Below are 13,410 nucleotides of genomic sequence, written 5' to 3'. Positions count from 1 at the left end.
TAAAGCTGTCTTTGTTTCGTTTTCTAGCTACAGCAACAGAAAACAATACATGTGGCTTCGATCAGTGACAAACCCAGCTCGCCTTGTGCGATTAGCTCCCACATAGCCCGTTTCAGGTAGTCACTGAGACGCGTGACAGGTGGCCCTATGGAAGGCATGTGAAGTGTTCCTATTATTGGCCTTTACCCGGCTCAGCTGTCATTCAAAATCCATTATGGTTAACACGTGTGCGTTTGCACACCTGCCCCTAGTGATCTTTTTTCTTTAGAGAGAGAGACTGTTAGCTCTGTCGCAGGCTGGTCTTCAAGAGAGCTAGCGTGGTGTGTCGCGAGCCGCCGATGCTTATTTCCTGCTATAACTCAATTCTCCTGTATAGGCTGACTCCGAAGAAGGTCGGGATGTCCGTCACCCTAAAATTGGTGTTCGTGGCGTTTTTCTGGACGCTATTACTGGGCGAGGAAAGCAACAACCAACCAATGCGTTGGTGTGGTGGGCGGCTAAGTGAGTATGTGAAGCAATTGCTTTTCTAGTTTATCATTTTTGCCAATGAGATCCTTTACTCAGAATTATTTCAATGCTTTCTTTCAAAGCCAGTAAAATTCTTCTAGAGAGGTATCTCATTTACTTCTGTAATACTTTTGACCGCCTATGAAAACTTCCTAGTTGGCTTGTTTTGATGGCCTGCAGCAGGTAGAATTATCATCACAGCTGAAATAGGTGAACACGTCATAGGCCGGAAACTGACGCATGCTCAAAAAGTGATTATGTGTGGCAACTTCGCCGCTGCACTCCCTATCGAGCATGTTCCTCCATGTTTACTCAAAGTAGACACTCCTTGATCATTCAGCTTCCTACAAATTTCCCCAGCATGCCTAGGCGGTGTTTAAACGGCCAGAAAATGGAAAGTGAGGTGTCGTCATTGAATTTGATATGGCGAGAAGACGACACGGGATTTGAGGACAAAATTTTATCCTGAGGCAATGAGAATTTTCAGCTGGTGTGTGAACAGCAAAATAAACATGTTCTCTAGTATTCTGGCAATACAATTACCCGACGGAACACAGCAGACCTTTGATTTCTTGTAACCTTAAATAATCCGGCCTGAAATCATTGCAATGGTTGAAGTAAGCGCCAAACTCACGGCTACATCCTGTCAAAGGGAGCATGATAACGACTTTTCTTCCGAATATGAATTTCGGTTAGTGCACGAACATTGTTACTTCGTTGGGCTTTTTGAAATGTCAAGTTCCAATTTTTTATATCTGTGAACCACCAACTCTCAAAGCAGCAAAATAATTTTCGTTCATTTACTTGTCCATAATTTCGTACAATATCAAAAATTTCATCGTTTCCTAACCTGCTTGCGATTATGCATACTTACCTTGATTAGTGTCATTTCATTATGTAAGGCCTGAAATTTCTTCTACGACAGGTATTTCGGGAGATTTTTCATATTTGTCTCTGCTAATTCAAATCACCACTAACAGGTGTAACTCTTATAGAGGTAACCTACCCTCTTAACCTCTAGAGGGTAGCGACAGTCTTTATTACTGTCGCTACCCTCGTTGAGGGCAACTGCTATCCAGCGAAAAAGCCCCGCAAACGCTGTACTATCAAGGAAGAAAAGATTCAGGGTAACCCAAGCATTTCATATCGCTTGTCGAAGCGAAGATGTGAACGTCCCGCAGTTCTCTTAAGACGTCTTGCTTGAACTCACTTTGTCGAAGGGCTCTGAAATCTCCCCGTTGAAGACGCTTTGCTCTACTATCCGCATGAACTCTCCGTTACTTCCACCGGCATCCTGCGCTTTGCACCATCGCTCACGTGCTCTGCCGGGCAACGGGAGAGTTGACGAAGATGGTGAATCTCGCTGCTTGTACTTTCCCGTAATTCGGTTGTGGAGCACTGACCGAGGCGTCCACCTGTCGCAAACTTCCGTGTTTAAAGGGGACTCACCTGATCACATTCCCATGGAGCTTTATAATTCTTGACCCACGGGATTCAAAAGTATCGTGTATCGATGCGGAAGGTGCTACCAATTCATAGAAACGTTCCTAACGGCAAACGTTTCCTTCGTTTAAAGATATATCACTTCTTCACTGAGATAAAAATTAAACAAAAAAAGCGTTTTGATTTAACCAGTTCTCGCTACATTGCGCTAGCAAGGGTCTAGCGTCCTGTAGTGAAGCCTGGATATTCGACAAGAGTTTTACTTTTTTGTTTCAGTACACAAGTGACATTTCTTCAAAATAAGCAATAGGCCGTTGCGAACGTTTATATATATTTTAAAGCTTTTCTTTACGTGCGGCGATCACGAAGTGGTTAGGCCCCCGAAAGCACGCGCTATAAAATTCTTCGCGCAAAGACCGTTTGTTTCTTAGACCCGCCGATGCCGGGGGCCGACTTTTCTGAAGCCCGTGCGTTCCATGGAACTATTTGTAGTACAGGTGTCCTCACCTCGAAAACATCGGTTTTTATGGCCATAGGACGTCGCTTTCTTCGCTCGCTGCGCTGTTTCACGCTTTCGCCTTAGAGCCTGTATTATTTTCTTGAAATCTCGGCCTCCACTGTAGGACCAGATGAAAGAAATTTTAAATATGGCACTTGGGAGTGGGTTAACAGTTGACGATGGGTCATGGCAACATTTCGCATGGTCTTCCCGGGTCGCTCATTGGTTCCCTCGAATGCTGTCTCAACCTTCGGAACTATCGTGTGCTCGTTAACCGTTGTCACCAAAATTTCTTCGTGGAAGTCTATGTACTTGGTAGAGTGTCCGGTGTTTCGCCGTTGCTGATTTGTTGCACATTTGACATTCTTTCCTACTTTTCACCGTTGTTAAGTAAGATATTTATGATGTAGGGATATCAGATGCAGATAAGTAGATGCATCGACGTGTCGGCGGATGCCAGTAGAACTTGTACTTGCTTCCCATTTTACTTGAGAGTGGCATAAAATTACTACAGGGTTCCTGAGCAGTTGTCAAGTAGTTTTCCCGGACGTTTGCGCTATTACTTTAGTTTCGAAAGCGTTTATTTTTATTGTAAATTTCTTATGAGTTCTCTGGGAGTTTGTAACGGCTCATAATGCGCTTTTTCTGGCCGGTAGTTATGGTTGAAGATTTTGCACGTGGGGCCTTCTGTGTCTTTCACTGTCGGGTGATGTCCTAGTCCCGTTACATTCTTTTAAAAGTATATTCATGAAAACCATTTCGCTCATCCTAAGCAGTGGGGTAAATTTAGCTGCGGTTATACAGAAAATATGCTTCCACCGACATTCATGGTAGCTTTCCTGCCTATCTGTGCATATTGTGAATGTCGTTTTCTTTTGGTGTTTGGCCTAACAGGTGCATTGTCTATGCAAGTAAATCTCAATTGACTCATTAAGCTTTCAAATATATTTAACGAATGTCTGAAAATTTGCCTACATTTATGTTGCATAGAAATATATGTTGCTGCTGTGTAAGCGGTGAGGGCTTCTGAGTGATGGTATGAGCCATTTTTTGCACGTCTGAGCTTCAGGTTGCGCTTGGCTTCGTTAAAACGGTCGGTTCTTTGCTGCGGTTTAAAACATCTGCCAAATATCTGCTTTCTATGTGTTCCTCATTGACGATGTCCCAACTGCTCCAGCTTTCCAGAAGAGCTTTTTGCTTACAAATCGCAGACGTCAGTATCTCGTTAAGCTTCCGTATCGCTCTTTCGCGTCCACGTGCTGCTCAACAGTGGTGACGGCCTTCATGATCATCGCCAATTGCGCCTCATTGCCAGCTTCCTCACCAGAAGCCTGCGTCCTTTTCACTGCTTTACCGTGCAGGTGTGTTGCAGAAAAGAAGCCGTTGTTGCGAGGAAATGTTTTCTAAGCAGCAACTCTGTTCGCATCTCGTGTGCGCTCCTCCGGAAACTTGCTAGGTTTTGCAGTTTCCTTAATTTTGTAGTCTCGGGAGAAACCTTCACCGGCAGGCAATACTCCGCCGTACTTATACTACACATTTCACACAAAGTATTGTAGACTCAATGTGGACCAAGCCGTTTACGATCTTCTCTGTAATAAACTAAGACATTGTTTTTACGAATTGAAGATCCTTGGGAGGACGCCAAGGCCATGGCTACAGCTACCAATTTCTTCCTCACTTGCAAGAAAGAAATTCTGTCCCTCCGAATGAGTCGACCCCGAATACAGGTGAGTTTTATGACGAACTGATCGCGGCAATTTCGGGTCAGGCAAATAACACCCGGAACTTGTTGTTCGAATAGATTAATGTCTTTCTGGAAAAACACGTCAGCATAATGTTCGTGTGATTGTGACTGAACACAGCGCACCCAAAAGTGTGCTTTGATGACGTATGAAATAGAGCGCCGCATGCAGACGTTGCTCCCACAAGGACGACCCACGCCACGGCATTTTATATCGTGGTCATAGCAAGAAAAGCACCGTCACAGCATGGTTTAACCGTGTGAAAATGCCGTCAGTGGGACAACATGAGTTCAACCCGCTACCATAAACCACAGGATACCCTGTAACCGCCATCTGAGCAGCCAGAAGTATTATTAAAAAAATTACACCATCTCCCCGAAGGGAACTATGTGGTGATGCAAAGTAGAATTGTTGGCGTCAATTCAGCTCATCGGATGGTGCAGCATTTCTCAACCGAAGCAGCAACTGAGGGAGCGGCGCGCGGACCGGGTTTATTATATAGAGCAGGTGGAGTGCAGAGGAGGAGATGAGAGAGGAGACGCGCATGCGCGCTTATCGCGCAGCTGGCGTGTTGCAGTTATGTTGACTGATCTGGTGTTTAGTAGCGCCAGAGGGAATTCCACGTCCGGGTCCACAATGGTGGTAAAGGCACGCAAGAACTGTTGTGTTACGGTGAGTAAGCGGTGGTGCTCGAGGCGCCGAAACTTGTCCATCATGTTCTTGTCGATGTTGTCGTCTCTGTGGTAGAATCGTGTAGACTCCGTCAGCGTTGGTGAGGTAAAGGTTGTTGACGTTGGGGCACCGGCTGACAGCCACGTGCACGCCCACGTCTTCACAGCTTTGTCTTCTTCTCCTTTTTCTTCTTCAGCGGTTGCTCTACGAGAAGATGACGACGGTGGTTGAACGCTAAGCTATCTCGTGATAGATTCTTTGGTTGGGCCATCCCTATGGGCATGCTGCCAAAATCATCATCAGAAGCGCTGCGGACGGGGTGAGAGCAACGTACATGCCATCCTATTCGCAGCTTTCTCTTCTTCTCCTTCTTCGTCTTCGGCGGTTTCCCTACGGGAACATGACGACGGTGGTTGAACGCGAAGCTATCTCGTGATGGATTCTTTGGTTGGCCGGTCCCTAGGGGCATCCTGCCACAATCATCATCAGAGGCCCTGCGGACGGGGCACGGACGCGGGACACCCCCCCGAGCAAGAGACGCTAACATCCTCCTCTAATATTTTCAGTTCGTCTTTTCTATTGACGTTCAGCTTCGCGTGCCTTTGTTGTATCAGCAGCTTCTTGACGTAGTTTTAATTATTCAAGGACATCAGGCGCGTTCGTAGCACTTGCTCCTGTCTCCGTTTTGTAGCGCAGTGGGAAGACCGCCGCGTACCTCCCGTTGCGGCCAGAGAGTCATGGTATTCAAAACCGCGCGGCTTTTTTATTGTGTAGGGGGAGAGGTGCGGACAGTGGATGGACGCCCGACATGGCCCCGAGCAAGAGATGCTTTGCATCTAATACAAGAATGGTTATATTATGTGGGTAAAAGTTTGACGAATGTTTATTGGTAACGATATTTTAGGCAGTTTCCCGCAAAAAAAAACATATTTTACAAACAGCATTCATATCAGTTAGGCCGTGATTTTCGTTAATGTTTAGGCTATATTCGTTTAATTATAACGAAATTAGCCCTACCCAATGAGCTTTATGTAACTGTATTACAATATTGCCTTCTCCGTGAACCAACACGTAATTATAAACTATGGCGGTGTTGCAAACAAAACGTGGGCTTTTTATTTTCAACCGGAAGTGCTCATTTTTTATATCCTCGTAAAGCAATGTTAACAAGCTTCTTCAAAATAAAACATCCGTCCAGAGCCGCGCAGAAAAAAGAGAAGCTATAAACGTCATGTAATGATCACACGGGAAGGCGAGAAAGTGACACGAAGCACAGGGTTAGTTTGGGGGACTGTGCTGGATGTAAAGTGTGCCGCGCTAAGTTGTGACAGAATCACGAAAGACTGCCGCGGTTAAACTTCATGGTTAAACTTCATGGTCTTCACGCAAAACCCGCACAGGGAACACCCACACGATTGCCCAGCGACGACAAAACCCACGTGCAGTTCAACGTCTTCGCTGGTCCAGACAAAAACGCAGAGTGGACTGGAAAGCACCGAGCGCCTACGTGTACCGTTTTATTATAAGAGGCCGGGAACCCGAGGAAAACATATGGCGCTAATCCGCAGACAGTGCCCGAACTGTTTTAGATTACCACATCGGAACAGCCTTGTTATTCTGTACAGTTGTGAAAATTACGTCATGGGCCACAAGAAGGCCATCCAAACTGAAATAGTCTCCAAAACGGCAACTTAATTTTTTTTATTTGAAAGATTTCAAGAGGTGAAAATACATTTACACGTAAGGTGGAGGGCAAAAGGCTACAGCCTGACGAAGCCCTTCCTCCCAAAGTAGCTTGCACCGAAGTCGGGAGCAGCACACATCACAACATCAAATGAAAAGAAAAAAAAAATAGATACAATATTTTCTTATATCATGCAGAAAAGGAACAACATAGCTAGCACATTTTTCAAAGCCCAAAAAACAAAGAAAATGCCATCGTAAGAGAGAAAAAAAAATATACACTCACACATACCATCCACTACCAGTTTTACCCTATTAATTTACAGTAATGTACCCTATTAATTATTTGAAGAAAACCTAAAAGTACAAAAAAAACGGTCTACAAAATACCTTACTGATTCACAAAATATTACAACTGTTTGTAAAACGAGAAATTACACAAAATTGTTGGAGTTTGAAATATTGATGATTAGTAGTGAGCACCATGACTGTTATTCCTAGGCTATTGCTGATACTTTTTGATACTGCTGACACTAGGTTATTCCTTATACTTTAAAAACAACCAAATAGGTAATGGGTGAAAAAAACATAGTTTTCTGATCACACAGACAAAGTCTGGACACAAAGACAATTGGTGTATCTTAACAAAAAAAAAACGCGATTGTCATCGCGGAAATGAAGACGTGCAGATGTCACGTGAAGGTTTATAGCACGAAACAAAGTTGGCAGGGTTTGTTCTTTGGTTGAAAAAAGATAGTCCGGTGACTGTCGCGCCGGCAGGAATGAATGCAGTGTGAAACATGAAACGCGGTATGTTAAGTGAAATGTTCGCCCGCTTTATGTGCTCCCATTGTCTTGCGGTAAGGAATACGTCGGTCAAACGGGCAGAGGCGTAAACGCGCGCCTCAAAAAGCATGAAATGTCCCTGAAAGGGGCTGTATCCCCACATCTTGCGGGACATTGCAGTAAATGCCGGCGCCGTGGTTGTTGCAAGCCGCTTTTCTGTGATACAAAGGTTGTGTTCACCCATGTGCGGCAGTTGACGAGGCAAGTAGCTGAAGCGTTCGAGATGACCCAGAGAGGGCATGATTGCGTCAGTCAGGCATATGTTGCTTTACACGAGAAAGAGATTGCGTATCTCGGTAGTAATTGAGTTGTGCACCCTGTGGCAGTTGATGATGTAGGTGTTTGGTTTTGTTTTTATGGTTTTTTATTGTTCGTGGTTTTTGAGTTGTTGCCATTTGATTATAAGAGACGCATGCGCGGTCTGATAACTGGGAGGGTATTTGTTCTTCGTCTTTTCTGATTGCACTTTAGTTGTGAGTAAGCGCTCGTCCTGTGTTCCTTTTGTTCGTGTGGTGTTTTTTCAGTGTGGCGCTTTTTGAAGGTTTCAAAATGCAATTTCACCAATTAGCCCACCTCGCAATTCTGCTGCAGCATAGGTCTTTAACATGTCTGCGCATGTTCTTGTAGTTAAGTCATGTTTGTCAGCACTTCATTGGACGCAGCAAGGGAGGCACTGCGATGTCGGGTTTGTTGGGAAAATGTGTATGGCAGTGAACGCCGTATACCAAGAACATGAACTCATGACAGGACGCCGTAAGAAAACTAAAAAGTGTTGCAGTATTTATTTATTTTTTATTTTATTTATTTATGATACCCTCAAGACCAAAGGCATTACAGAGGGGAGTGGGGGTAGAATACAGGTAAACAAACAAGAAAAAAATGAAGTACAATATATGCTAATTATACAATATTAGCTAGATCAACGAGAAAAAAACAAAACAAAACAAAACAGCAACTCACAGTCATAACAAAAGAGCATTTAGAGATTCATACAATTTTTACATATTATACAGATTTATAGACTTTAAACTATTTATACAATTCGAGCAATAAAATTTCGGAACTGTTCGTTATCATTAATAGATACAGCACTAGAAGGAAGGTGATTCCATTCCCTACTAGTCTTGGGCAAGAAAGAGTGAAAGAAATGCTGGGTGTTGCAAATGTCAATACCAACTTTGTGGCTGTGGTCGATACGATCAGATCGATAATGGGGTGTAACGATAAACTGGTCATGCAGAACATGGTGGTGATACAGTTTGTGAAAAAGAGTTAGTCGGGAAATTTGACGGCGTGCTGACAGAGACGGGAGGGCAAGGTTAGATTTCATGGCAGTAATACTGGCTGTTCTAATATAGTTGGACAGGATAAACCTAACTGAGTTATTTTGAACAAGTTCTAGGGAATTTTTAAGTTTATCCTGACTTGGGTCCCATACGGAGCATGCGTATTCCAGTTTGGAACGTATAAGTGTTTTGTAGAGCATTAGTTTAAGTTGCGATGGCGCCTTATAGAAACTACGGCGTAAGTAACCGAGCATGCGGTTTGCGTTGCTAATTACATATTCGGTGTGAAGGTTCCAGGTTAAGTTAGCAGTAATGTGGATTGCAAGGTATTTATAAGATGTAACGGATTCTACTTGGACACTGTTAAGATAAAAGGGTGGTGGGACAACCTTGGCGCGGGAAATACGCATTACTTTACATTCCTAATGTTAAGTTCCATTGACCAGGCTTTGGACCAGTTAGCAACACCATTAAGGTCAGACTGTAATATGGTGGTGTCATTGTCACTAATTGTTTCACGAAAAATAACACAATCATCTGCAAATAGAAGAACATTCGAGTTTAAAAGACTAGCCAATTCGTTGATATAAACAAGGAACAATAGCGGCCCAAGCACCGATCCCTGTGGAACGACCGATGAAACGTGAATAAAACCAGAACAATATTGATTAGCAACAACAAACTGAGAACGATTAGTAAGAAAAAATTCTATCCATTTTAACAAGGTATCGTCCAAATTTAAGCCTTTTAGTTTATGAAGCAGCAATCTATGTGAAACCCTGTCAAACGTTTTTGAAAAATCTAAGAAGATGCAATCGGCATGAGATGATCGATCTAAGATTTGGTGCAATTTGTGAGTAAAACGTATTAGTTGGGTTTCACACGAGTATGACTTACGGAATCCATGTTGAGCTGCTGAAATATTGAGTTAGACTCAAGAAAGTTAACCAAGTTACTGTGGATGATGTGCTCTAATATTTTGCAACAGTTACTGGTGAGAGAAATAGGCCGATAATTTAAAGGAGAGGTTTTGCTGCCTGATTTAAAGAGTGGAATCACCTTCCCTATTTTTCATTGTTTAGGAAGCGTACCCGTGTCCAAAGACTGTTGGAATATTTTTGTTAATAGAACTGAACAATATGCGCTAGTGTTTTTCAGAAATTTGGTGTTAATACCATCAAAGCCGGGAGATGACGAGTTGTTCAACCCGTCGATAAGCTTAGCGACACCAGATACATCTATTCGTACTGGAGGTGTAGATTCATAATTCAATGCTTGTGTTGGAGGAATTTCCTTCGAAGAATCAGAGGAAAAATTGCTGATAAACGTTTCGTTGAGAAGTGCTGCACAGAGATTGTTGTGGATGGGTTTGTCAGATGAATCATGCAAGGCAATAGTATCATAAGAAGGAGGGTTAATGGTCCGCCACATTTTTTTTACATTTGAAGCAAGCATCGATGAAAGTACGTTAGATAGAAAATTTTCTTTCGCCGTTTTGATAGCTGCAAGACATGCTTCAGTTGCAGTCTTGTACGCATTCCAACGCAAGCTGGAAGGTGATCGTTTAGCTGCGGAATAGAGACGCTTCTTCTTGCTCGATAACCGTTTGATATGAATGTTATACCATGGTGCGTGAGAATGCGTGGTAATGACTCGCTTTGGAATATATTTTTCAATTAGTTCATGCACTTTGTTTTCGAATGCGTCCCAGTTGGATTGTAGTGAGTTATTGTCGAAGTTGCTCAAGAAGACGGCTGTAAATGCATCGAGTTCAGTACTTATTGCGTTAAAGTTTGCTCTGTTGTAGTCGAACACAGTTTTGCGTTTTTTGGAGCGTTCGGGCACGGAATATTCTATATGAAAGTTAAGCAGTAGGTGGTTACTGATTCCAGGAAAGCAAGTTACAGCAGAGATGAGATCAGGGGTAGTTGTTAGAACTAAGTCTAGTGTGTTTGATGCGGTAGGTGATAGCCCGGTTGGCTCGGAGACAACCTGGGTGAGTGAAGAGGTGGAACACATGTCCAAGAATCCTTGCGATTCGGTTGAAAACGGAGCTAACGTGGGAGGATTAGTATTTCATGTTATATTGGGGTAGTTGAAGTCGTCTAAAAGTATGACGGGTGATGTAGGGAACCGGGTAGTAATCTCATTAAGGACGTCATGCAGTTCATTTATAAAATTGGTGGAAGAGGTCGGGGATCTATAGCACACACCAAGAATGAATTGGCGATGACCAACTGTTCCTGAGGCCCAGATGATTTCGAGATTGCTGCTAACTGATATGCTCGAAGAAGGAATTTTGTTAGAAATTGCCAGAAGTGCACCTCCACCACGGGACGTAGTGCGGTCGTATCGATATATGTTAAAGTGGGACGCTTCTTCAAAGATTTCAGAGTTTTGTATATCCGCAGACAGACAAGTTTCCGTGAGTGCAATAATATGTGCAGAACAAGTATCTATTGCGGATGACAATGAATCATGTTTGTTAACAATACTGCGTGCATTAGTGAATATGACTGACAGTTGTGCGAGCGGCCGTCCACTGCCCCTGTCGCAGTCCTAGGGGACATCGTTTGTAGTGGCGGCGACGTTATCATCTGCCTCAGGGTGTTCACTGGCGTTAAGTTCCTCTATGCTATATGTAGTTGCGTTGTAAGTGTAGCGTTTCTTGTTTACAATGAGCTTGTTGTAGCTGATTAGAAAGGGAGGGGAACCAGGTTGGCTTTTGCCGAATTCGGTTAATTTTTTACGGGCAAAATGAGTAGCCGGAGAGAAGTCTTCAGATACTGTTAAATTATTTGGTTTTAGCAGCTTACGAGCGGAAAATACCTGTTCCTTAGTTTTAAAGTTCAAAAATTTTGCAACAACAGGGCGGCATTTGTTTGGTGATAGCTTGCCTATACGATGCGCGCGCTCAACTGAGTCTGCGGGAAATGAGGTAATGGTTTCGCTCAACACCTCAGTTAATTTAGCTTCCGTTTTTTGCCAAGTTTTCTTAGCATCAGGCAAGCCATAAAAAATTAGGTTATTTCTGCGTGAACGATCGTCAAGTTCGTCAATACGTGACGCCAAGACATTCTGCTGTACAGCCAGTGATTCAGCAGTCGGCTGTACCTGTGTAATTTGCGCGCCAAGGTCGTCTATTCTACTTGATTTCTTTTCTAGGGCATCAAGCCTGCTTTGAATGTCGGATACCTTGGCTTCAATGCTTTTTAAAGCAAAGCTTTTTACCTCTACCCCCCAAGGGTTCTTTCGCGACCGTTGGTGTCACCAGAAAACTACAGCGAACAAATAAAAGAATTTACTGGCACCACCGGGAATCGAACCTGGAACAAATAGACTAACGAAGCGAGAGCCCGTTGTCTTACCTATTTAGCTACGAGCCCACGCGAAGACTGGGAAGACGGGTGGTGTACTCACCAAGCACATCTACGGGTTTACCCCCTGCGTTCTCTGTGAATGCCACGTGAGAGTGTCCCGCGACCACTCACGCCCGTCTAGCGGCCCTGTGCGCACCTTGCTCATGTGCTAAGAGTCACAAAAATTAAAGGAAGCTCACACCAATGCATGGCATCTCACTTCTAGTACGCCAATGTGCTAAAGCCTGTGGCCTCCAGTGTTCACGTAAACAGTCACAGCTCCTTGTCGTCCGCCCTCACGCCAAACCAAGCAATACATTCAAATACTCCTTGATGGCCAGGCCATCACTCCAAGCCCCAGCATCAAGATCCTGGGCCTACATCTCGAGGCTAACACCAAGAGTGACGTTTCCTTGCAGTGCCTCAAAAACAGCATTAATCAAATCATACACATGATAAGGCGAGTTGCCACCAAGAAGCGAGGCCTAAAGAAATCCGGTAGCTTTCGATTAATTAAAGCTTTTGTCCTCTCGAGAGTTACATACGTCAACCCCCTGTCTTCTTCTCGACAAGGAAGACATAGTGATGCTTTATATAATGATTAGAAAGGCGGTCGAGCAGGCCATTGGTCTTCTCATTAGTGCGTCCACACACAGGCTGCTTAGCACGGGGCTCCACAACAAGGTGGAAGAGCTGATAGAAGGCCATCTTTCTAACCAGAAGGTCCGACTCAGAACGGCGATGCGTGACCGCATGCTTCACCAGATGGGCTGGGCAGCCAAGAATGTCACTCCGCTTGACGTACTCCCAGACTCTTGGCGACTAAAACTAAAGATGCTCCTTTTGCTTAGAAATATGAACCCCTCACATGAGGAGTGTCACCTCAAAAGCACGAGCTCAAGCGCTAAACACCAACGTCGGTGGGGATCATGCAGCTATCTACACAGACGCCTCCAAACATCGAGGGCAGCAATACGCCATCATCGTACCTACCTCCAGAACCAACCTCCTTGTGTGTACCTCGTTTAGGACCCAAGAAATGACGGCAGCAGAAGAGGCAGCCATCATCTTGGCTCTCGCTCAAGCAGGAGTTCGGAGGGTAGACATCGATTCCCAGCAAGCCTACTGGAATTACCAGTAGGGTTGGGTGTCCTGACCTGCACTTCGCGGGCTAAAAAACCACTCCCCAAACGGTTCCACTCAGCTCATCTGGACACCCCCTCACGCTTCAATGGAGGGTGACAAATACGCCCACCAAACAAGCGTACGCTTTTACCTCCCGTGCTATGGAGCTGCTCGAGGACAGTCACCCGCTTGTCACGTTCAGGGAGATAACCCAGCATTATCGCTTTCTGAGACAGACCGTACCTTCG

General features: G+C 44.3%; 1 protein-coding gene across 1 annotated transcript in view; it reads left to right on the top strand.

Annotated features, from left to right (window-relative positions):
• Positions 1–350: 350 nt before the first annotated feature.
• Positions 351–13,410, top strand: part of LOC144145188 (uncharacterized) — a 63,882-nt gene continuing 50,822 nt past the window's right edge. Inside the window, exons 1-2 of the mRNA XM_077676708.1 lie at positions 351–501; positions 4,076–4,176. Coding sequence (XP_077532834.1) covers positions 399–501; positions 4,076–4,176 — 204 coding nt within the window. The 5' untranslated portion in view covers positions 351–398. The remainder of the gene's footprint in view (positions 502–4,075; positions 4,177–13,410) is intronic.

Source organism: Haemaphysalis longicornis, unplaced genomic scaffold, assembly GCF_048455015.1.
Source record: "Haemaphysalis longicornis isolate Haplotype H1 unplaced genomic scaffold, Haemaphysalis longicornis Haplotype H1 scaffold_7, whole genome shotgun sequence".
Lineage (NCBI taxonomy): Eukaryota > Metazoa > Arthropoda > Arachnida > Ixodida > Ixodidae > Haemaphysalis > Haemaphysalis longicornis.
Note: the sequence above shows the minus strand (reverse complement) of the source record. Positions and strands in the feature narration are given on the sequence as shown.